At 27.3% G+C, this 26,216-nt stretch overlaps 2 protein-coding genes across 4 annotated transcripts; one reads left to right on the top strand and one right to left on the bottom strand.

Moving 5' to 3' along the window:
- The first annotated feature begins 3,109 nt into the window (after positions 1 to 3,109).
- LOC122499585 (cytochrome b-c1 complex subunit 2, mitochondrial) lies at positions 3,110 to 24,736 on the top strand. The gene is made up of 7 exons (XM_043608031.1): positions 3,110 to 3,265; positions 3,884 to 4,017; positions 18,480 to 18,671; positions 19,402 to 19,618; positions 19,743 to 20,174; positions 24,009 to 24,230; positions 24,474 to 24,736. The coding sequence occupies exons 1-7, from the start codon at positions 3,221 to 3,223 to the stop codon at positions 24,555 to 24,557; spliced, it is 1,326 nt and encodes a 441-aa protein (XP_043463966.1). The 5' UTR covers positions 3,110 to 3,220; the 3' UTR covers positions 24,558 to 24,736.
- LOC122499583 lies at positions 9,072 to 15,760 on the bottom strand. Of its 3 annotated transcripts, none has more exons than XM_043608029.1 (5): positions 15,172 to 15,760; positions 14,893 to 14,972; positions 11,653 to 14,458; positions 9,911 to 11,161; positions 9,072 to 9,584 (listed from the first exon to the last, which is right to left on the bottom strand). In XM_043608029.1, exons 4-5 carry the CDS (start codon positions 11,159 to 11,161, stop codon positions 9,174 to 9,176), a joined length of 1,662 nt encoding a protein of 553 aa, XP_043463964.1. In that variant the 5' UTR covers positions 11,653 to 14,458; positions 14,893 to 14,972; positions 15,172 to 15,760; the 3' UTR covers positions 9,072 to 9,173. The 3 variants fall into 3 exon arrangements, with proteins under 3 accessions (XP_043463964.1, XP_043463965.1, XP_043463963.1); XM_043608030.1 differs by having other exon boundaries at positions 14,438 to 14,458; positions 15,172 to 15,757; XM_043608028.1 differs by lacking the exons at positions 9,072 to 9,584; positions 9,911 to 11,161 and having other exon boundaries at positions 11,659 to 14,458.
- Positions 24,737 to 26,216: the final 1,480 nt, after the last annotated feature.

Genomic DNA, 26,216 nt, shown 5'->3' with positions numbered 1-26,216 from the left:
ATGGTTCAAATTCCCTTAACGATTTGACTTTTGAGTCTTTCCATTATATTTCGACTAAAGTCGTTGCCGACTGATTTTAAAAAATTGTAATATTTTGCAGGAATGATTTTAAAGATATTAGGATCACCGAACAAAACGAATTTTTAAAATATTTTTGATATTTATTGTAAAATAAGCATTTAAAGTATATGAAGTCGTAAAAACTGTCACATTTTCATCTATTAGAAAATATTAAAGAAAACACATAAATTACTATAAAAATGTAAAAAAAATTATCAGAATTTATTAAGAACGAATTATTTTATTATTATAAATTGGTAGAAACAATTATTAATAAGAAATATTAAATAAAAAATGATCTTAAAGTTCACCTGGCAAATAACCTATTTTTGCAAATTTCATTCACTAAATGTGAGAAAGATGAAATCATTAAATTGAATAAAACCTAAAACCTTATGAAATATAAAGTACCTACTGTGATTAACTTTTAGTTTTTCTTATCACTTTCTACCTTTTTTCTTCATAAATATTAAAAAATAAATCATTAAAACTGGCACTTTGCCCATTTTCATGATTTTAAAATGTAAATAACTTCTGCCCATAGATACAAACACTGGAAAAAGATTTTCTTTGGTCCCGAAGCTATTTTTCGAAATAATTAATTTTAAACTTTTCACTATTTCTATCAGGTTAACACATGTGATTTTTTTAAAACTGAAGTTGGTTCAAAATGATTAAACAAGAAGAGCTAACTTCGTCCTCAGAAAACACATGTATTAACCTGACAAAAATATTAAAATGTTTAAAGTTTTAATTAATTCGGAAAATATCTTCGGGACCAAAGAAAATCTTTTTCCAGTGTTTGTATCTAGTGATCAATTAATTATTGCCCAATTTTCGTAATTTTTCATTTTTCTGGGCAGAAGTTATTTACATTTTATAAAATCGTGAAAATAAGAAAAGTGCCAGTTTTAATGATTTATTTTTTAACATTTATGAAGAAAAAAGGAAGAAAGTGATAAGAAAAACTAAAAGTTAATCACAGGTACTTTATATTTCATAAGGTTTTAGGTTTTATTCAATTTAATGATTTCATCTTTCTCACATTTAGTGAATGAAATTTGCAAAAATAGGTTATTTGCCAGGTGAACTTTAAGATCATTTTTTATTTAATATTTCTTATTAATAATTGTTTCTACCAATTTATAATAATAAAATAATTCGTTCTTAATAAATTCTGATAATTTTTTTTACATTTTTATAGTAATTTATGTGTTTTTTTTAATATTTTCTAATAGATGAAAATGTGACAGTTTTTACGACTTCATATATACTTTAGATGCTTATTTTACAATAAATATCAAAAATATTTAAAGAATTCGTTTTGTTCGGTGATCCTAATATCTTTAAAATCATTCCTGCAAAATATTACAATTTTTTAAAATTAGTCGGCAACGACTTTAGTCGAAATATAATGGAATGACTCTTTTAAGTTAATTTTAAAAACAGTTAACGAACTTGTTAACTTCCGTTACATTTCTCTTTCGTTAACTAATGGAGCACTCACAGCTCTGCCTGCCTGCGCAGGCAGTAATTGGAGTAAGAGAGAAAGTCAATTAGAGTGAAAGAGACAGTAAATTCAAATTTGTATTGCTGCCTACTAGCTGTGAGTGCGCCTTAAGGTCCGTAAAATTTCTTTTTTTTGAAATTTTTAATTATCCTACTAAAAATAAAGTCACAAAGCGACAGAAATTTAGTCAGAATCTCTGATGATTTTAGACTGCTTTTGTTACACTGAGAGAAATGAATGGTTAGAGCAACTACTTTTTTATTAGTAAAAGCAAAATTTATTCTCCCGTCTATTTAGTTAGTAAAATCTAGTAATTTTACCAGTAAGTTTTAATATTCTGCATGTCAAACGTAACTATTTAGAATTAGTAATATGCATCCACATAAATAGTTGGCTTTACCATTTTTGTTAGTAAACAAGAAAAAAAATGTCGGCTTGACATATGACGCATAACTTAGTGTTGTCCTACTCTTAGTGCATTTGTTAAAGTTTAATGTGATTATTTGTTTCTAACTTTTTGTTATTTTTGTGATAAGAAGAATATCGAGTGTGTGGAAACTGATGAAACTGTCAGAAGAGATATCGAGAGTCGAAGAATGTAAAGGACGTGTAATAAGTGCAACTTGTGAATATTTTGTATACTCGAAGAAAGAGTACAGTGTTATTTTTGTAAGGATAACGATAATTACTTTTCTAATATTATTCGCACATTAAAAAATATGTTTATCATGTCTTTTTAGTGTGCGAATATTATTAGATAAATAATTGTTGTTATATATTTATTTATTGTAAAATGAACTAAGTAAATATACCTATTAGAATTTTTATTAGTGGTTCCTACTAACTAAAATAGTTGTCTTTACTAATAGAAAATGGTAAATCTTTTACTATTTAAAAATTGTATCTCCAACTATCCAATTAGCAGCAGTATAGTTTACTAACCAAAATGGTATTCGTAAACATTTTATTGGTTGCGATAACTACTCTGTTCTCTCAGTGTATGATTGCAGCCACAGAACATCAGACTTGAGTCATGTTTAATCAGAAAAATTCAAAAGTAGTCAGGTTTTTTATACAAATTTAAAGGCGCTAGCACAGCTCCTACTGCCTGCCTGCCTGCAGGTTGACATGGTAACACATAAGAGTAAGAGAGTCAGAAAATTCAAATTAAATGTTTTTTCTCTCTCACTCTTATGGCGCCTGCCTGCGCAGGCAGGCAGGCAGTGAGGTGAGAGTGTACCTTAAAGCTGCGGTTACACCTCTGCAGGCTGCCTGCCTGCGCAGGCAGGAGCAACGAGAGTAAGGGAGAAGTTTGAAGTCACTGACTCTCTTACTCTTGTACGTTACCATGACAAGGCAGGCAGGCTGCCTGCAGAGGTGTAACCGCAGCCGAAGTCGACACCCTCTTTCACCTGGAAAAAGGTCAACGCCCATTGTAGAACCGACCTAAGGTTGAGTCCACAATAGGACAAAAGAAAATTGTTGTAGAATCAGCATTAACCCTTTTAACGCACGTATATGTAAATCATGTAATTCCTCACGTAACAATGAAAATGATCGCAGAGACATCTAGCGGATTCTTGCTCTTTTTTTTGATATCGGGACGACATTCGTTCGCAAGTGTCTTGGTGATTTTAAAAGATTAAAAATATGGCTTGTTCTGTAGTGCGGAGTCCTATTTTACGAAATCCTTCGGTGAGAAAAGTATTTAATAATCAATTAATGCATATTCCAGTTTCACGACATTTTTTTCAAGTGCTTTTAATAATTTATTCCCAAGATTTGTGTGTCTCGCCAAGTGTTATGTAAAACCCTGCCCTATAAATTTGAAATTTACTCTAGTATGTATAATAGTGCCAAATAATCTTAATAATCAATTAGTGAAAAAAATATAATTTTACTTTAAAATTATTTATTAATTTTCATTTTGTATAATTGATAACATATTCATTTAAACTTGTTAAAATGTCAATAGTTGCTTTCAATTTGTCATATTAAATATCCAAAGTCATAAATTCAATGAAAGTATGTATTAAATTATTGTATTTAGAAAACTGTTATGCAAATTTCAACAAGGTTTTTATTTTCTTCTTATGTTTAATATAGTAGTGAATGAACAATTGTAAACAGAAAAGAAATATCACTTTTACTTCTAACCTCAAATCTCTAATTGTTAATGATCAGTATTAAGTTTAAGTTCTGTCATTTTAACTTCTTTAGGTTCTTTAGTTATGAAAGAATGTAAAATTTATGTTTAGGTATTTTTTCTTGTTAATTTATTAAAATTATTGCTTATATGATATATAAATTTAGGTTCGCCATTATGCACTTGCAGCAGCGGCTCAAGCTGCTGTACCATCTCCAGATGTTCAAGTTTTAGGAAATAAAATCACTGTTGCTGCTGTTGACTCGAATAGCCCTGTAACACAAATATCTATTGTTTTCAAGTATGTATCAAACTGAATATTCTCATTCTTCTTCTTATATGACTTTTTGTACAATATACAAGGTGTCAGAACATTAGTATTCTGATTATAGAAGTTCTATTATTATTTTCGCCATAGAGCACAGTTGCATGTGAAACGATCAAGTAAAAATTTTAATTTTCTAGGATTGACTGTGAAATTGTAATTCATTTTATTTTTAAGTAAGCTCAAATTTAGTTAATCTAAATTTAAATTTATACAAACTTCCAACAGTATAAATTTCAAATTCTATTCTTAATCAATCTCAAATTCAAACACTTTGAACTTTAAGTTATGTGTTTTTTTACTTATACTTATGTTTTACGAACAATCTAGCAAAACCAAAAATATTTCTATAGTTTTTTTTATTAATCAATCTTTTACGTCCGAGAAATATTAATTATAGATGAAGGAAAATAAACAAAAACATTCGGACAATTAATTTTAAAAAAATTGGTTTACTCCAACTTTACCCTTCAAACGTCAGAGAAAACAGATTTTAGAGTCATAACTAAAATAAATGAGAATCGAAATTATAAATAAATAATTATAGAATGAATAAAATAAATTATTAAAATTTGAAATTTACATTTTAGTTACAGTAATTAAAATAAATAAATTAAGTTGAGATTAACATACCTATAAAAGATTAGAAATTCAATTTTGTAATACGTAAATAAACATTAATTAACACTAATAAACATAGACATTATGATGACACACAACATTGACATTATAATAACACACAACAGAATTGTTAAAAATGTACTTAGGGGAGAGTGGGGCAAACCGGACCCCCTAACGGTTTTTTGACTCTTGTGACTAAACGAATCAACCGATTTCATTTTCGATGGCTTGTTTGAAAGATCATTTAATTGCGCAACTTTTTCCCAGAGCCACCTATATTTTATCTTTTATTGTTTAGTTGCTGTGTTAACTTTAAAACAAAACTTTTGCTCCCTTCGTCGCACAAACGCAAGCTAAAACTGTCAGATTGAAAAAATAAGGCATACTAAACATGGTTGTTTTAAATTTGTAAACAACACTTTTTCCAATTTCGCCAATTCGGAAATATTGAGAGGGGTCCGGTTTGCCCCACTCTCCCCTAAATAAATTAAAATAAAATAAAACTCTGCGTGTGAAGTTAAAATTAAAACTGAACTCCAAACACTATCGATTCTGTACATCAGTTATTATAACAAATAAGAACAAAGAATTTTTTAATTTTTTTTTAAATTGGGTTCATTTATAAAAATAATTAATAATTATAAATAAATAATACAATTTTTAATATTCTATTATCAGAAAAATTTTTTATTGGATTTATAAAAAAAAATATTGTCTTCTTTATCCGCTTGCAAAAGCACGCATTAAAAATTTTAAAAAATTATCTTGCTACAAGAAGGTACATGTAATAATGTCAGGACCGTAAAAAGTGATTTTTTGTTATATAATAATTTAAGATTTCAAGGTTGTCTGTCTGATAAATTGATATCTTTACTGTTATTGTTGCAAGTTTTGTTTTGAAACTGAAAATAATAATGTAAAATTCTTACAATTAAAAAAAAGTTAACATTTTTTTTTAAATAAATGAAAGGACAGAAATTTTTAAACAAAAAGCCGAAAAAGAAAACAGGACACGGTGAGTCTCGATAAAGTTCAACCCAAAAGTCTTTCCACTAAAAAATTTTTTACAGATATTTGTTCACACGTGAAATTAGAATATTTTTCGCCTAAAATGAAAATCATCTGTCGAGGGTTTTTAAAATGAACTCGATTTTTCTCGTTTTTTTGTAGGTTAATTGCTGTTATTTCATTAAAAATTGAAATATTAAATTTTTTTTTTATTTCTCTCCTTTAAAGTCTCATGAACAATTTCCCATAGATGAAGATTTATTTTTGTTATTAATTGTGTTTTAAAAAAATTCTCAAAAAATCTTGTTTCTTTGCGATTTTTGGGTTATTTCTTAAAATTTTAAGATTTAAAATTTTTAATCTTCATCTATGGGAAACTGTCCACAAGACCTTAAAGGAGAGAAATAAAAAAAATAAATTTAATATTTCAATTTTTAATGAAATAACAGCAATAAACCTACAAAAAAACAAGAAAAATCGAGTTCATTTTAAAAACCCTCGACAGATGATTTTCATTTTAGGCGAAAAATATTCTAATTTCACGTGTGAACAAATATCTGTAAAAAATTTTTTAGTGGAAAGACTTTTGGGTTGAACTTTATCGAGACTCACCGTGAGGAATGAAAAAGCAGATTATTTATTTCAAAACAAAGGCTTCACAGTCTGTCCCCTATTTCCCTAAAAGTCCCCTTCTTTTAATTTTGGCCCCTAAACGTACCCTATTTTGAAAATTTCCCCTCCCAAGTGCGAAAACCAACGCGGCCCAACACTGGCCCAGTATTGGCAAAGCTGGCATCGAGACTTGGCAGACAATATTGGCCCGACTTTGCGCCGACTCTTGTGGTGTTAACCGCGGTTGGACGTCGGCAGCCAGATCTCGGCAGACATTAATGGCCCAATATTGGCAGCCAGATCTCGGCAGACATTAATGGCCCATTATTGGCAGCTAGATCTCAGCAGACATTAATGGCCCAGTATAGGCTGCCATTACTCCCCCCGTGTAGACAAAATTAGAAAAAAATAAAAATAAATTTTTTTTTATTTAATTAACTAATTAATTTATAACATTTATACGGCTTATTTCCCTAAATTAAACGCAAACTTACAAATATTTGAAAAATTCTTACCTCTCGCGGGGATCGATACCTGAACCTGACGCTCCACAGCCTAACACTCTGACCACTCTGCTACTCTGACTTGAAGTCGAAGAAGCAAAAGGGTTCTTATAAGCTACACTACACTGGCCGATACTGTGCCATTATTGGGCCGAGCTACGTCCCAATTTTGGCAATTATAATTTGCCATCATAGATACAAAATGATAGACATTAATGTGCTATTCCTGGGCCAAGCTACACCCCAATACTGGCAATTATAATTTGCCATGAAAGATACAAATTTGTTGCCATTAAAGTGCCAATAATGTGCTATAATGTCCGATCTTTGTGACATCACTGGCAATTAAATTTTGCCATTAAAGATTGATCAACTTTGCCAATATTGTGCCGTTATTGAGCCAAGCTACTCCCCAATACTGGTAATTATAATTTGCCATGAACGATACAAATTTTTTGCCATTAAAGTGCCATTAATGTGCCTTTAATGGGCCAATCTTCGTCACATCATTGGCAATTGAATTTCAAAAAATTTTAATATCAAAATTCATGGCATATTTTTAATATTTAATTATTATCTAAAAATTTGACTAGAATCCATTTTGAAATCAATTTTTACTAGAAAATTCTACAAGAATTTAATTATTTAAATGCAAAAATAAATAATTTATTGAATAACTAAATGTTTCTTAAAATTGAATTATGAGAATTAAATTTTAAAAAACATTCATTTATTCAATAAATTTTCTTAAGGAAATAATTTGCATCATTTTTATTTCTTAATTACAATTGCTTTAAGAAAAATTCAAAGATTTTTAAAAAATAAAGGAAAAAAATGTTTATAAATTCTATTTGTCAATTGCAAATATTAATTGAAAGTGAAATTGAAAATTTCTTAATTTTTAGATAATAAAGGAAAAATTTTACTCAAAAAAAGGTTTCTGTTACATTTATTTACGAATTTCTTTAATTGTAAAATTATTTGAAAACATTAATAACTTCTTTTTTAAATTAATACTTAATTAAACTTTTTCAAAAAAATTAATTCTTTAAAATTGACAGTTAAAAATATAGAAAATTCAAAGTTTCAAATATTTTAATTTGAATCCTTTTCAAGCTTATTCAATTATTTAAATACAAAATAAATAATTTATTGAATAACTTAATGTTTCTTAAAATTAAATTCTTATAAAAAATTTTACCAAATTAAAATGCCATTAATGTACCTTTAATGGGCCGATCTTCGTCACATTACTGTCAATTGTCTTTTGCCATTAAAGATTGATCAACTTTGCCGTGAATGTGCCGTTATTGGGCCAAGCTACGCCCCAATACTGGCAATTATAATTTGCCATCAAAGATACAAAATGTTTGCCATTAAAGTGCCACTAATGTGCCATTAATGGTCCGATCTTCGTGACATCACTAGCAATTGAATTTTGCCATTAAAGATTGATCAACTTTGCCAATATTGTGCCGTTATTGAGCCAAGCTACTCCCCAATACTGGTAATTATAATTTGCCATGAACGATACAAATTTTTTGCCATTAAAGTGCCAATAATGAGCCATTACTGGGCCGATGGTCGGCGCATCACTGGCAATTGTCTTTTGCCATTAAACATTGATAAACTTTGCCATGAATGTGCACTGAGAGAAACGGATAGTCAGATTTTGATGTTAAAAAGATGATGTTACACGATACTATCATTATGCTACTGCCAACCATCACAGATGCTAAAAAAAATATAGTTATGCTACCCCGTACTACCAAGATGTTACTCCTGATGATATTGATGGTAACGGTGACTATCTAGATAGCTGTCTGTATACGTACACTGTAAAAAAGCCCAATGTAAATTTACAACGTGTAACGTTGGAAACTTTTCGCTTCACGTATGACGTAGTACTATTACAGCCCGAATGTTAACTTACTTACCGTTCGTAACATAACCTCTCTTATGTGATTTCGCATCAAATTGTAAATCGACCACTCGTCGGTAATTTTACATAATAATTTCGCGGCATTTTTAAATTATTCTTTTTTTATATTTATTTTGTATTACATAAAGGTTAAATTAAAAAGGAAATAGAAGACAAATGTAAGAAATAAATAAATATATTAAATATTTATAATATACGAATCACATTTATTATTTATTATTAATAATAATATATATATTATTTTATTTATTTATTTATGATTTTTTATTTTTATATTTATTATTATTTATTATTTATTTATTTATTTATTATTTATTTATTTTTTTTATTTATTATTATTATTATCACATTTATTTTTACAGAAACATGCAGTCTTTAAATATCACAAGTATCCACCCATGCAAAAAGCAAAAAAAAAAAATATATTGGTGTAGCGTTGTACCGTATTATGCAGCATTTTCTTCTTCTTCTTCTTCTTCTTCTTCAATTTCTTCTTGTACTTCTTCTACTCCTCCTTCCTCTGCATTTATTATGTGGATACTTTTAATTTTATTATAAAAAGAAATGACCTTCCTTAAAGAATGTGAAGGTGATTTAGCCTTACTTTCGTTATCACTAAGTTTAACACTCAAGAATATTCTTTGGATGAAATCCATTGTTACAGAAATTGACTCAGGGAATTTTAGATTAAAAATAAATAAAGATGCGAAGAGGCTTTTAAACGCCGTAAGATATGTACAGTCTTCGAATACCACATTATTTTTTATGCAGAAGGACATTTTATTGGTGTTGTTTTGTACTGCAATCCAGCCGAATGCCTTTTCTGGCGGTTCTAATTGCTCGATCGGATCATTTTTCTATAAAAAAAAAACATTTATTAACTAATTCCTTTAATTAACTATAATTCCTTGTATAAACAAGGCATTATTTGTCTGAATTACATAACGTATTTATTAAAATTATTATAATTATATATATTAGAAAAAATTTAAGAAAATAAACAACCAATTTCAAAGAATATTTGGTTTATATTAATATATATTCTTTTAATGGAATTTTGTAATTAAAAAAATAGTACCTAACTGAAATAATGAGATATGTATTTTTCAATTTAATATTTTTAAGGATTATACTGATTGTATATTTTAAAAAAAATTTAGTTTCCAATAAAAGAAATTCTTACCTCATACACCCAACAAATTCGGGTTATGTCTTCATGAAAGTGTTTGGTAATTACGGTTAAGACGTTATCATATGTTATTTCACGATTGGAGCAAAAGTTTTTCTTTAATCCAAAACTGATAATTTGTTCTGAATACCTTTCCAATGCTTCATCCATCAAATCAATGTCATGGCCCATTAGAAGTTTGTAGTGCCAAAAAAAAAATTTTTCATTTAAAAGAATTGGCCAAGAGTCTTGAATGTCTTCATACGTAGGCGGGTGTAACAAATTGTTTAAAAATTTTCTTTGGTATGCAAATGACAGTACGAAATTTTTCTCCGCTTCTTCCATATTTGCCAGCATCTGTCTTTCATCAAGAACTTGATTTTGATTAAGTATCCAATTTCGTAAGAAAATCCTCTTTTGTTCAAAATTTTCTAAAGGTAGTTTTAAATCAGGCTGCCAATGCAAGCATCCAGCTCTGGCAATTTTAAGAGCCGCGAGACTTTTACAGTTAATTCCCAAATCCTTGGATAAGGTTGTGCCATTTTCTGGTCTATTTAAATTATTATTCCTGTTTAATAATTTGTGAGATAATGTGTGACAACCATTTCCCAACACTTGGTTATTCAACCTTTTATCCTGAAATGTTTTAGGATATTCTGCAACGATTTGTTGAGCCACAGTCTGAAATGCCCGTAGAGGAATGGATGTTTTTATGTTTCTCATTTGAAATACAATTTCGTTCACAAAGTAAGTTATCGTATGTTTTGTATTGTTGCCAGTTTTTAATTTATTGATGTATTCTGCTGAACAATAATCCCACTTAAATCGAAAGTCTCCCCATGGGTCGTCGGACGTACTCTCGACAGTATTGTTATCGGGATTTGGAACTTCATTTTCTTCGGGTACCGCAGGCTGCAAGTTTGAAGGCTGCAAGTTTGAAGGAGAAGACGAAGTAGAACGTTGTGTAGAAGGACGTTCATTAAATGGACCATTATTATTTTCATTATTCTCTGACAAAGATGGAGCTTTCCAAACTTCGTTTTGTTGAAGAAGCATAAATATTTCACCTTCCTGATACCACAAATCCAATGACTCGTCGTCATCCACTTCCGTCCCATCCTTATTTAAAACTATTGTCGTCCCATTAATATTTAACTTTTCGTTAGCTCGTATAAGGAAATTATTGAAAAGATTTGTCTCCGTCTTCACTATCACGGACTTTTTACTCCCTCTATCATGCGACCACACTTTAAAAATTTTAGGCATCTGCAACAAAGAATTTGTATACGTTAAAATTTGGTAATATTTATAACCCGGACTTCTTTTATCTAATTATTACATTTTATATATTTTTTTAATTATAATTATAATATTAAAATAATAATAATAATATTTATATTATTATTACTATTGTAGCTCTCTACACGGGAAAAGGAATTGTTAAATCTACTAGCGGATTGTTAATATAGAACTTGCAAATCTGATTTGTTGTTGCAACAATTTTTTTGTTCTTTGAACAAAATAATTGTTATCACAATTTCCAGTTGTTAGGAGAACCTAAAAACTGTTTCAACAACAAATCAGATTTGCTAGTTCTATATTAACAATCCGCTAGTAGATTTAACAATTCCTTTCTCTCCGTGTATATTTGAGGTTTAGATTAAGGAATCCTGTTTTTTATATTTTATATATTTTTTTATTGTTCATAGTTATAATTTTTTAAGATCAAAATTCTCGATTACTAAATTTACACTTACATGAGATTCTTAGAGTAGTGGATTCAGTGGCTCGTATTTAGGTACAATGACTGTAGTTCGTAAAAGGAGTATTTCTGGTAAAGGATCCGGAGATAACAAAGAGGAATAGGGAACAATGGATAAATTTGAATCATTTCCTTTTTTCTTAATTTCAAAGATACCGAGTTGATCATTTTCAACAATTTCATTTGTGAAACCAACGAAATAAAGTGTGTCACACCTTTTATTAAATAAAATATGTTTTATTTTCAAAACTCGAAAATTGCCCGTTTCACATACACCAACACAGAGACTCATATTTTCGCAATAATTTATACCGCGAAAAGAAATTTTTGATGCCACATAATAGAATGTATTGTTGGACTTCATAAAAGATTTTATTACTTCTGCAACAGACTTCTGAAAATTTTCTAAATTAAATTCTGCAGCATCAAATGCTTTTACTGAATCTTCATCGAATGTATGAAAACATGACATAATTTGGTGTTTTTCACTCAAAGTTTTTGTTACGTTTTTAAAATTTTCCGTATGCCTTATAAGGCTTTTAAAGAATTGATGTTTGCTCTCCCCTCTAAGTGTACAAACATGTTTTAATGGGCCAAACTCTTCTATTAAAGATGGGTAATGTGCTATGAAGTGGTGTTTTGGTCTAAGTGGCACCATTGGAAAGCATTCTATTCTTAAATTTAAATATTCATTAATTACACTTTGTAACAGAGCTACTTGACCAATCGAAAGTGCAGGAGCACACACAAGGCTACTAATTTTTCTCAAAAGTAGAACCATATTCCAAACTTTGTCCTCGGAATTTTTAATCGCATGTGCAATGGCTAATGGAAATATTAAAAGTAATTTTCTTACTTCAGTCGCAGTCCCGCTAATTTTATTTTTCTTAATATTAATAATAGGAACATTGTCTCCACTAGGATCTGTAGAAAGTTTAATATTTTGGATATGGAAATTTAAATAGCCGATTCTAAACCATCTTTTCTTTAAAAGATCTTTTACAATTAACATTAAATCATAGGGTACTATACCCTCATACAAATCGTGGGCTATGCACGGTGGCAAACCCGGGTTGCAGACGTGAAAATGTTTTAAACAATTTAACGGCGAGTTACCTGAGACACCTAAACATAATTTTTTAGTTTTTTCTGCATTTCTCGAACATACCGTATAACTCCATCGATTCCTTAAATCATTAATTGTGAAATCATTTGACAATAATGATTTTCTTGTGATATTGCAAAATCGACAAAAATATGTTGATTTACTAAAATTTTTCGTAAAGCAACCAATTTCACTACTTCCTAGATTGTCACCCAACACTGCTACTAAGGATGCAAAAATACGTTTTTCAACACCATCGACTGTAATAGGTATCCCCTCTGATTCTAAAAGCTGTAAGTCCGAGATTAATCTCTTTAAAAATATAGTCCATCCAAATTCGTTAACATACTTTTCTTTACAAAGAGCAACTAATTTCCAACTATCTGCTTTCGATCTTAAAAAGGGAGGTAAATTGCCTAAGTTCATATATATACCAACAAGTTTAAATTTCCCCTTTGATGAACCCAATGGATTACAAATTTCAAATGCATCCTGAAAAAGAATTATTTGCAGGGCACCATCTCTAAAAAACGGATTATTTTTTATTACTTTTCCATCTTTAATATCCGCGAAAACGTTATTATTGTTTGAAGTTAAAGGACCAAAACAGTATTTCCTTACATTTTCTTGGAGCAACATCATCTTTATTGTTTCTATTATAGGTACGTAATGATAGAATTTAGAATTTTCTGATAATGGAATCTGAATAGGTTCTACGAAAGAGAAATTATTTTCATAAAATTTTTTCCTACAGTGTGTGCTTCTTAAAACACTAGTTTCACTGTCATGAGCGATATTCCAAGATTTAAAACTATTTTTAAAGATGCTTAAAATATCTTTTTTCTCTGTTTCAGAAAAGTTGCTTCTTTCTATTTCCGCTTTGAATGCATTAGAACATGTTTGTACAAAACTAGATATACTTGAAATACTGGCCTGTAGAGAAACATCTGAAGTGAAATGTTTTGCACTCAAAAGCATGTATGTTTTTGCTAAATGTTTCGTACCATCGTTCACGTAATTTTTTTTTTCTTTACTTTGGTCTACCAAAATTGAATTATCATTTAACACCCCACCGCTATCTATTTTATTTATATTTGCATTATCATATAAATTGTCCGAATCAATAATTGAAAAGTCATTTTCTTCAAAAATTTCTTCAAAATTTACGTCAAATGCAGTTTCTTGAGTATTAATGACTCCATTATGAATTTTTCCTTTGTGACATCTATACAAATGAATTTTAAATGCATTCTTCGTAAAAAATGGTTTAGAAAATTTCGGACAATTTGGATGAGTGCAAGTAATAGTAGGACTCACTTTATTTATATGATTTAACAAATGTTTTTTTAAAACAGATTCACTGGTACTATAAAATTTGCAATTACTTTGTCGACAAAAAAATTTCATACTTAATAAAACACCTTGTTTTTCACTTATGCAGTGCATTCGATTACAATGATCTCTAAAATTTTTGTAATATATGAATGTTTTTTTGCAATTTTCGTATAAACAAACAAAAAGATTTTCAGAAACATTAGCATGACTCAATTGGTGTTTATTGTATAAATTAATTGCCGGCAATTGTAAATGACAAATATTACAAGTGAACATTGTTGAAATTGAATTGTAATTGAATAACGAAATGCAAAAAAAAATTGTTAGGATATGAGCAAACCTTGACAGAAAACCAAACGACCTGCAACAAAGAAAATACAATTGCATGAAGTCTTAAACTATGACTCCTTAGTATCGGTTACAAATTTTTTTATTTTACAAAAGATTCTCAACTTTCCAATGAAAATAATAAGAATTTAAAAAGAGTAGTTTTTGTGAAAATTAAAAAAAAAGTTTATTCTTTATAAAAAAGAGGGATTAGATAATTTTTTTCGTTAAAATTCCGGTAATAAAAAAGTAGCTTAAAATTGCTTTAAAATTAACTATATAAAAATTAAAATAGCTTTATTTTAAAACATTTTATTTGAAACTTCTTTTAAACAATTTAGTTAAAAATAATAAAAATACTACAAACTTATTAAAATTAATTTTAATTATTCATAAAATAGGACAATTTTTAACTTTTAAATAAATGGTATTCCCGAACTATTAAATTCTAATAAAAGCTTTACTTACCTGAACAGGAAAAAAAGATACGTATTTTAAAAAAATACGAGCTGCTTAAGCAATATATGAAGATATTCCATGAAGATATTCTGAAAAAATTTTTTATGTTTGAAAATTATTTTAAATAATTAGATATTTTTAATAAAATTTAATAAAATAAAGACACGTTTAAAAACGTGTCTCTTTTTAGGTTAAAAGACATTACCTTATTAACTTTGATAAATATGAAAAATTAAAAAGAAATCTTTCAAATTTAAGAAATGAAAAATGTTAAGAATTTGAACTTACCTTTACCAATTTCCTTTAATCGCAAAATTGTCGAAATTTTAATAAATTATTAAAATTAAAATATTAAGGTTTGCCTCGTGGGTTTGCCTATATGCGCATTGTCACGCAGTGTCACATTGTCACGCAGTGTAGAAAAACATTCGGGCAAAAAATATCATATTCGAATGTATACTTACAGACAGCTACGTAATTCTACATACTGTCGGTAAAACTATCAGCTGTAAGTTACTTAACACACGAAAATATTTTTACGGTTGGGTTGCTAACATACAACGATATACGTGAAGCGAAAAGTTTCCAATGTATCACGAAATGATTTAACATTCGGGATGTACATTTACTAACGCGTGACACATTTACAACGATAAGCGTAATAATTTTACTTTTTAATTGTGAAAATACTATATGGGTGTTAAATTATTACGTGTACCGTAGTAAAATTACAAACTGGAAAATTTAAAATTAACGACCCGATTGTAATTCAACATTGGTCTTTTTTACAGTGTAGCATTAAAGATGGTCACCCTAACCACAATTATGTTACCCACTACTATAAATTTCTCTCCGTGTGCTATTATTGGGCCGAGAGCTGGCCCAGTCTTAAAAAATTTGAAATTGTGACCATCAGCGCCATCATTGGCCCAGTAATGGGACGTTTTGGACACCAATAATGGCCCAGTAACTACTGCCAATTCTCGGCAGACATTACTGCACCAATGATGGGCCGTTTTTGCAGTCTTGGCATTTCGCACTTGGGCTATTTTTTCTTTTATCTTTTAATGATGAATTCACTCCAAATTTAGCAAAGTGCCGTTGAAAATTTCAATTCAAAACTTTTGTTTTGAAAGTTTCAAATCTTGAAATTTATGATCGATGAAATGTTTCATGAAATTTATTAGATTTGTAAGATTAGTATTTTGGTGAAGTCAAGTCTCAATTATGTTTAGAAGTTGGTTGTATTTTAAATTCTTATAATCTGCACAAACTTGTTATGACATACATTATTTTTAAAAGACAATATTCATCCCAAAAATTCAATTATTTTCAAAAGTAATAAAATTCATCCCAAAAATTCAATTATTTTCAAAAGTAATAAAATTCTTCGAAGAAATTGAATTATTTTAAAAAATTTTGACGAATATCTTGTCAAGAATTCAATTATCTTTATAAATAGCAAAATTTTTCGCCAAAAATTCAATTATTTTCAAAAATTTATAAAAATCTTTGCAAAAATTCAACTATGTACTTTCAAAAGTTTTTTGCATTTCAATAATTTTCAATATTTACTATTTTCATAGAATTTATCAACAGATTTAATTATTAAAAGAACTTTTTGATACAATTCTACGAAAAGATTCAATAATTACATATTTTCATAAATAATAAAATTTCATTTACGAATTCAATTTTCATCGCAAAATTTCAAATATTTTTAATACAATTTTAAATAAATTCCTTGAAAAATGCCATTATTATTAAAAATTTTATTAAAACTTGAGGAAAGAATTCAATTTTAAGAAACATTCATTTATTCAATAAAACAATAAAATTTGTTGCAATAATTCAAATATTTTCATAAATAACATTTAATTCGTCGCAGAAAATCAATTATTTTCAAAAATTTTTAAGTCATTTTGCAAAAGAATTCAATTAGCTTAATAAACAACAAAATCTCATAAATTCTTCCCATAAAATCAATTATTTTAAGGAATTTTAATAAAATTATTTTCCAAAATTCAATTATTTTGATAAATATCAAAATTCATCACAAGAATTCAATTCTTTTGAAAAGTAATAAAATACTTTGCAAAAATTAAATTATTTTCAAAATTTTTAAAAAATTCTCGTCAAGAACTAAATTATCTTTTTAAATAGATAGAGAAATTCTTCTCAAGAATTAAATTATTGTCAAAAATTTTTTAAAAATTCTTCTTAAAAATTTTAATAAAATTCTTCTCATGCATTCAATTGTTTTCAAAAATTATTATTTAAATTCTTCTCAGGAATTCAATTATTTCAAAAAAATTTAATAAAATTCTTCAAAAAATTTTCAATTATTTTCAAAAATTGTTATAAAATTAAAAAAATAAATTTCATTAAAATTTTAATTATATTCCTTAAAAAAATTAAATATTTTCAAAAGTTGTTAATACAATTCTTCGTAAAAATTAAATTTTAAGAAACATTCAATATTATTTATTTTTGTATTTAAATAATTGATTTCTCGTAGAATTAAATTATTATTTTTCTTACTTTTAGCTAACAATTCTGTAGAAATAATTTTTTTTTGAAAAAGTTTAATTGAATAATAATTGATGTTATTGATTTAAAGTAGAATTTTAGTTAAAAATTCTAGAAAATGTTAATTGAATTGAAATGATTCAAATAATTTTGAAGAAATTACAGTAACAATATTCTTATAATAATAAAATAATGATTTTGTCGGTCGGTCATCTTTATGTTTTATAATAATATTCTTACCTATGAGTTGTTCAATTTGAAAAGGTTTGAATTTGAAATTTTTGAACATCTTAATTCCAATGAAAAAAAAAATGATTAAATATTTATTTTAAATAAAACTATTGATGTTTTCGAATAATTTCACTCTTGAAGAAATTTGTAAATAAATTTAATAGAACTTTTTTTTGAGTATCTAATAATTTTTAGAGTGAATCAGAATATTCTTTAGGGTCAGGGAAAAAGTGAAAGTTGTGTTTGGAAATCAGGGAAAAGTCAGGGAAAAATGAAGTTAAATTTTTGTGGCAACCCTGTATAAATATTAAATAAATTATATTTTTATCTTTATTTAACCAATTTTTATGGTCGCCTAAAAGTCCCCTATTTTTTAATTTTCAGTCCCCTATTTCCCCTAAAATACTTTTTAGGGGCACTGTGAAGCCTGAAAACATACACGGGTTCACAAAACAAACCCTTTCGTACATAAGTACTGAGGTAGAGGTAAAAAAAATATCATTTAAAAACTAAAATTCACACACATTATGTGAAATTTTGAAATTCAAATAAATTTAAATAAATCATTTAATTAGTAATTGATTACAATTAATAATATAATTAATTAATTTTTATTAAAATATTTAATTTTAATTTAATGTAATTTCACGTACTTTTTAATAATGAAACAATTTAAAAAAAAATGTTAACCACATTTTTTACGAAATTAACCCTTCTTTTTTATTTTTAACCCCTTATGCCCAATTAAAAAATTTTTTTCTTATTTTCATTTAAAAGCTGAATAAATAACATCTCAATGAAACGAAAATATAGTAATTTAAAAATTACATTTTTAGAGCTGGTTCTCGATATGAAACTTACGATACTCAAGGAATGTCTCATCTTCTTCGAATAGCAGCAGGACTAACAACTAGCCGATCTACTACTTTCGGAATAACAAGAAATATTCAACAGCTTGGAGCTAATTTAACTGCGGCTTCTGATCGAGAAACTATTGCATATACAGTGCAAGTCCTTCGCGATAAAGTGTAAATCACCGAATTATACTTGATAATAATATTAAAATTTTAATATGAAGCATAATTCTATTTAAAACGATCCATATCATAAGCAATTGCCAATATAAGGCAGTTTTCAAGTAATTATTTCTCCTATTTAAAAAAACCGAACTTATAATCTCTCATTTTTTTGAAACTTATATAAAAATAAAGCTTAAGTATTCTATTTTATTCACTGTAAAGATTATAATAGACAATTAAGAAGATTTTGATAAATTAATTAAATTTTACAAAAATTTTGGAGGTTAAAGTATGCAAAAAATGTAAACCACTTATCAAACAAAGCAGCATTTGTTTCTACTAAACTTTATGAAATTACAAAATTTACACAAACATTGTACATAAGAAACCATTATTTTAAAATATTTATTGCTTTTTCTTTAATTCAAATGGAATATTTTAAAGTTTACGAAAGTGACAATTTGAATAAAAAATTCCGCTCTATTCATACGTTTTACTCTTTGAAATCGTAAAAATAAATTAATTTCTCAAAATTCCCTTAATTGTCAGTGAATAAACTAGAATTTGAAAACCATTAATAACAAATAAGGTTCAGTTTTATTAAATGGGATAAGCTTTTATTTAAAAATTGTCTTACATTGGCGATTGTTTGAGATGGGTAGTTTCCAAATTATAATGCCTCATATAAATATATAAAATTACTTGAAACAATATAATTTTTTTTTCATCATAATTTTAGAAGCCAAGCCTTGCCTTTCTTGGAAGACGTGGCAACTCGTCAGGTTTTTAAACCATGGGAAGTTTCTGATTCTTTTCCAAGGTTACGATACGAAATTTCAACTGTTCCTGAGGAATGCCGAATTATTGAGCTTTTGCACAAAGCAGCTTATCGTACTGGTTTAGGTTTCTCCCTATATTGTCTAAAAAGACAAATTGGAGAAATTAGTTCTGAAACAGTGAGTCTATTGATATTTATTATTTCATGAAAATCAAAAATTGAAATTTAATATTTTAACTTAATTGTTGATTAGTTTTAAATTTTAGTTATGACGTATCAACAGAAATAAACTTTATTTTCAGCTTCAACATTATGTTTCAACTTGGTTTTCGGGATCAAGATGTGCAGTAGTAGGAACTGGAATTTCTGCCTCAGAACTAAGTTCCTTCGCTTCGCAATTGCAAGTTAGTTCAAGTGACTGTAAAACGGAAGCATCCAAGTATTATGGTGGTGATGCTCGTAAAGAACGCAATTCACCAGTGGCTACTGTTGCATTAGCTTTCGAAGCTTCTGGATTGGAGAAGGGAAATGAAGCTCTAGCATTTGCAATTTTGAAAAATGCTGCAGGCACAGGTCCTTGCGTAAAATGGGGAAGCGGTGCATCTCCTTTAATGAAGGAATTGACAGCTGCAGCAGGTACCGAGCCTGTTGCTGCATCAGCATTTAATGCAAGTTATTCTGATTCTGGTTTATTTGGATGTATCTTGCAAACAACTCCTGACGTAGCAGGACAGGTAAATTTATTTTTTATCATATGAAAATAACATCATCAGAGATGTTAAAAATGGGTCTCAAAACCTATTTAAAATGCTAAATACTAAATGGTATCACAAAAAGTATTTCAAATATAAAATATAAAATAGTTTTCAAAAAGTTATTTCAAATGCAAAATAGAAAATACGCATTTTCAAAATGGTTTTACAAAATAAAATGCTTTTTTTTAAATGAACTTTATTTTTACGTAACTTTTTGACTTTTCCATAAAATAATATTGTATCCCTTATGAAACTGTTTTATATATTATTCTATTAATTTGACTTTATACAATAAACTACTTTTTTGAAAAAATTGTAAGAAAACTTTGTCAGCAATTAAATAAAATATCTCATTTTCGAATGCTTGATGTGAAATCCTATGTAAATATTGAAACTTTGATCCTAAAAATTTCCGTTTTTAGTATGTAAAAATGAATATTATCCCATAAAGTTTGGTAAAATTTAAAAGAAAATGAATTAGCCGAAGAATCTCCTTAAAAGAAAAAATTGCTACAATATAAAAAAAATTTTCTTGTATTTTGCATTTTCAAATACAAAATAATGAAAAAAACCATTTCAAATCAAAATGCAAAATGGTTTTCGTCAAATGCATTTAAAATGTAAAATGAAAATAGGCATTTTGCATTTTCTATTTTGCATTTGAAATAGATTTATTTGAAATAGTTAACATCTCTGCTGTAGCGCATGGCCGAAAGGGACTATACCAGTCAGACATCAGTGAGAGACCTAGAGGCGCTCACTGTTGTCTGACTGGTATAGTCCCTTTCGGCCATGCGCTACAGGCAGTTGTCCGATCCACGCCCTCAATTGTTTTCAAAAAATAACAATATTCATCATAAGAATTCAATTATTTTCAAAAGTAGATAGATAGATATTTATTTCCTTAATGCTACATGTTTACATGTTTTACATCCAAAAGAAAAAGCCACATAATACATTTTCACTCAATAAATTTCTCATATTTTCAAAAGTAATAAAATTCAGTTATATTCAAAAATAATAAAATTCTTCTCCGAAAATCAATTATTTTAAAGTATTTTAATAAAATTCTGCGCATGAATTCAATTATTTTTATTAATAATATGATTATTTTCAATACAATTTAACTGAAATTCATCGAAAGAATTAACCTTCCGTCACACACCTAGGGAGGGATTCCCTCTACGGTTTCAGTATTTTTTAAGTAACTTTTGTTTTCCTCATTGAAAAATAAAATCAGTTTCTATACCTTTCGACAATTTACTCCTCAACCCATTTCTAAAAAAATATTTAGTTTAAACATAATTAATATATAATTATGAAGCTTCAAGGCCAGAAAAAACTCGAAAAAGTGAGGTTATGTTAAATAAAAAAATCAAGTTTTCAAAACATTTTTTGTTCCACTGTTGGTTAATGACAAAATTATATTATAAATATAATTAAAATGAATTGTTTAATGATTTTTTTGCTTATTTGTTAATGTTACATTATTTTTACATGTCAAGTGGAATTCCTTCGAAGATGTGCATTCGTGTAATTAATTTTTATTTTTGAGACCGAAAATTAATTTTATTAATTTTATAATTTAGAATAATTTACTACATATTTGTAAGTTTGTGTTAAAACTAAATTTTTGTTGATTCCTTTGTTTATGTTGTAATGTTGCTTATTTTACAATGTGGTGAGGGATTCCCTCTAAACGTGTGTAAAGTCGTAATTTTTTCCCATGTGTGTGACGGAGGGTTAAATTGTTTTTAAAAATTTTAATAAAAATCTCTCTATAAGAATTCAATTATTTTTAATACGCAGTTTTAATGAAATATCTCGAAAGCATTTTATTTTCTTTGAAACAATTAAATTGTTTCCAATAAATAAAATAAAATAAATTTCTTGTCATGAAATTAATTATTTTCATAAATAATAAAATTCTTCGCAAAAATTCAATTATATTCAAAAATTAAAAAAAAAAATTTGTCAATTCATTTATCTTTTCAAATAATAAAATTCTTCTCTAAAATTCAATTATTTTCAAAAATTTTAATAAAATCCTTGGTAACATTTCAATTTTTTTCAAAAATTTTCCTCAATTCAATGATTTTTCAAATTTTTTATAAATTTCTTCGCAGTAATTCAATTATTTAATAAATGATTTATTTTTGTATTTAAATAATTGAATTTAAAATGAATTTCAGTTACAATTTTATACAACAATTGAATATAAAGCATTAGAGCGTACATTTTTAGAAATATAATTAAATTTTGAAAAGGTTTCAAATTAAAATATTTGAAAATTTGAATTTCTCATAATTTTAACTAACCATTCTATGGAATTAAATTTTTAATAAAGTTTAATTACGGATTTTTTAAAAAAATTATTTCAAGTTTTTATTTTTTAATATATATTTAATTGAAGAATTTACGAATAATTGAAATTTTGTAACATTGAATTGTACACAAATAAATTTGAAAATTCACAAAGATCTTTTTCAAAAATTATTAAAAATAATGCATTTATAGAAGAATTTTAGTTAAAAACACGAAAAAAATTTAATTTTGGAAACTTTACAAATTATTGCAGATATTCAATTATTTTCAAGAGTATTTAATTCTTTCCAAAAATTAAATAACCTTCAAAAATAATAAAATTCTTCTTAGGGATTCAATTATTTTTATAAATAATAAAACTCATCGCAGAACTTCAATTGTTTTTAATACAATTTTAATCAAATTTCTCGAAAAATGTAATAATTATTAAAAAATTTTGATAAAATTCGTCGAAAGAATTCAATTATTTAAAAATTTGTTAATAAAAATCTTTATGGGAATTTAGTTTTAAGAAACATTCAATTGTTCAAAAAATTATTTATTTTTGTATTTAAATAATTGAATTCTAGTAGAATTTTCTAATAAAAATTGAATTAAAAATGAATTTCAATTAAAATTTTGAATAATAATTGAAGATTAAAAGCAATATAACGTGAATTTTTAGAAATAATTGAATTTTTGAAAAAGTTTGATTCAATTTTTTTTTATATTATTTTAAGTTTTTATTTTTTCTAATATATATTTAATTGAAGAATTTACGAATGATTGAAATTTTGTAAAATTGAATATTGCAAACAAATGGATTTGAAAATTGTCAATGAACTTTTTCTAAAATTATTAAAAATAATCGATTTAAAGAAGAATTTTAGTTAAAAATTTTTTGAAAATAATAATTCAATTGATAATGATTTTATTACTAGGTCATCTTTAATTATTATAAAACATGAAGAAACGATCACTTCGAGTCGAAGACTCGTAGTTATCGATATCTTCATGTTTTATAGTTGTAAAAAATTTAATTTATAGTTTTAAGTAAAATGTTCTCTTATTTGTCTCGGACTATTTATATTTTTGTTGGTAATTGGTCCGTAAAGTCCGTATTTTTAAATACTTTCACTGGTTCGAGCCCTGCATCATTTCATATATAAAATGAACATTAAAGGACCCAGACGCGACCCCTGAGATACCCCGGAAGACAACCTGGACTGATAACTCTTAAAAAAAGCATAGTATACAAATTTACAAATCCATTCTGTTCATCAATTATAATTCCTGAAACCGCTGCATAAAAATGATCGAATATCAAAGATTTTAGCAAATGAACTTAAAATTGTTATAGGTCTATAATTTTGAGCTCCTGTCCCCTTATTTATATCAAGATTCTTTATTCTTGAAATCTGGAATGCCTCACTTAATTATAAATTTATTTATTTTAAAGTAAAATTACTATTTTTTCTGATAATAATATACGGAATTTGATTCATTAAGGTTACAAAAGCAGCAAACAAATGGCTACGATCTGCTAATATATCAGATGCTGACATTGCACGAGGTAAAGCAGCACTAAAAGCTAGTATTTTGGGTGCAACTGAATGTGGAGAAACGCAATTGGAAAATCTTACCCAACAAGTTCTATTGAGGGGAAAAGTAGTTACACCATTAGACCTTGCTGCTGAAGTAGATAAGGTTTCGGCTGCTGATGTTAAAAATGTAAGTATTTCATTTTTACATACAAGAAGCTTCAATAGAATCCCGGTCGAGTTGACCGGGATTTTATCTATTTGATAGGTACATTTAATTAGTTTTAAGAATGTGTTTCTAAAATAAATTAAATGTTATACTCTCTGAAAGTTAAAAAGCAGTCGATATGCCAAAGAAAATTTAACAGTATAACAAAAGCTGTAAAAAATACCTAAGGATTCATAAATTGTATTATAATTTATTGATTAACAGGCAGCCAAAAAAATCAGCAGCGGACGACCGACAGTAGCAGCAATTGGAAACATTAAAACTGTTCCCTACTCTGATCAACTATAAAGCAATTAAATTGTAAAAGAAGCAGTAATTAAATAATTTACAATTTCTTATTTATGTAAGTGATGGAAACCATGTTCAATTGTTATATCAACTATATATGATAAAGGATCGTGTTTTGCATCCATTCACGTAACTGTGTAAATAATATAATAAATACATGAAAATACAATTAAAAAAAATTATTTAAAAATTTTCTTTAAAATATATTTAACAATTTATAAAAATGGTTTTCGTTTTTATGTTCAAATTAATATTTTCTGTTATTCGAACTAAAGAACGATTTTATTAAAATTCACTATATGTTGATTTATAGAATAAAAATACCGATACTGAATAAAAGTGTATTATTTTATTTCGGAATTTTTTTGTCGTTCAAAAAAAAAATTTAGTTTCCATAAATGTTATGTTTTAAAATACAGGCAAACCTCTCTACGTCGGAAAGCAATTAGACGATTCCGCCGTAGAGAGGTTCGTTAAAATGCTATTAGTAAGTGAACGTTCAGGGATGTATCAACCATTTTAAATGATCTTTAAATATGAAACAGAAGTTATGATAATTTATTAATAGAGGCACTTCACGTCAGAAATATCACGATTTGCAAAGGGTCTGCCGATTTTTGCAAAACTTTGTGGGATTATAGTTCTATATAAGAGACTTCTTTCCCTCAAATTTTTTCAAAAAAAATTCAAAATTGTTAAAGATACGCCATTTTGAATTTTAATATTAATTTTATAAAATTTTGAATATCTCGGAATATTGTTTATGAATTTTTATAATAAAGTTATTAAAAAAATAGTACATTGTACAACTAGTGGCGAAAGTGTGATTTTTCGAGAGTGAAGTTTGCGGCTCGAGCGTAGCGAGAGCAGCAATCACTCTCGAAAAATCATTCTTTCACCACGAGTTGTGCACTACGTTTTCTCCAACGCCTTGCGAGGAAAGGTTTCTTCGTGAGTTTCGTATAATTTTAATTTAACGTGTGCTTATGTTTAATATAATAAAAGACGAATGTTTTGAGTGGGGAAGTAGTTAGATACAAAATAAATCTCGGTCAAAGAACAAGAAAAAAGAATAAATTCATGATTTACTTTCGCCACGCCAAATTTACTTTCGCTACGCTAAAAATTACTTTCGCCACGCTGAATTTACTTTCGCCACGCTCTTTAGAGCAGTTGAGAAAAGTTCTACTTTCGCCACACTTTTCTGCCAAGAAAAGTACTCCTTTCAGAGCAAGTGTTGGAGAAAAATAATTTTTAAATAAAAAAATTTTTTTTTAATTTTTAAAACAATTTTTTGTTTATTTACTCCTCTTGGAGAAAAATGTTATTAACATATTTAGATTCTTTATGAATTAACCTTTAATTTCATTAAAATAAATTGATGGAGACTCAACTGGGTCCGGAGATATTGAAGTTTTTGTAAAAAATAGGCCTACTTGCAGCAGCAATGCACGGCGACTTGTGCAGTATGGTGCTATGGCGCGGCGACGCTTTTTTTTACAAAAACTTCAATATCTCCGGACCCAGTTGCGTCTCCATCAATTTTTTTTTATGAAATTAAAGGTGAATACAGAAGGAATCCGAAACATTTTTCTCAGAGAAGAGTAAATAAACAAAAAATTGTTTAAAATTTTTTTATTTAAAAATTAATTTTTTTTA

This window comes from Leptopilina heterotoma, unplaced genomic scaffold (genome assembly GCF_015476425.1).
Source record: "Leptopilina heterotoma isolate Lh14 unplaced genomic scaffold, ASM1547642v1 Lhet_17, whole genome shotgun sequence".
Lineage (NCBI taxonomy): Eukaryota > Metazoa > Arthropoda > Insecta > Hymenoptera > Figitidae > Leptopilina > Leptopilina heterotoma.
This window is presented reverse-complemented; position numbering and strand designations above follow the sequence as displayed.

Bases quoted from the DNA above. Each gene is read 5' to 3' on its own strand.
- LOC122499585 (XM_043608031.1), top strand. From the start codon at position 3,221: ATGGCTTGTTCTGTAGTGCGGAGTCCTATTTTACGAAATCCTTCG. The intron at 18,672-19,401 runs GTAAATCACCGA...TCATAATTTTAG, and splicing joins CAAGTCCTTCGCGATAAAGT to AAGCCAAGCCTTGCCTTTCT. The intron at 24,231-24,473 runs GTAAGTATTTCA...ATTGATTAACAG, and splicing joins CGGCTGCTGATGTTAAAAAT to GCAGCCAAAAAAATCAGCAG.
- LOC122499583 (XM_043608028.1), bottom strand. From the start codon at position 14,373: ATGTTCACTTGTAATATTTGTCATTTACAATTGCCGGCAATTAATTTA.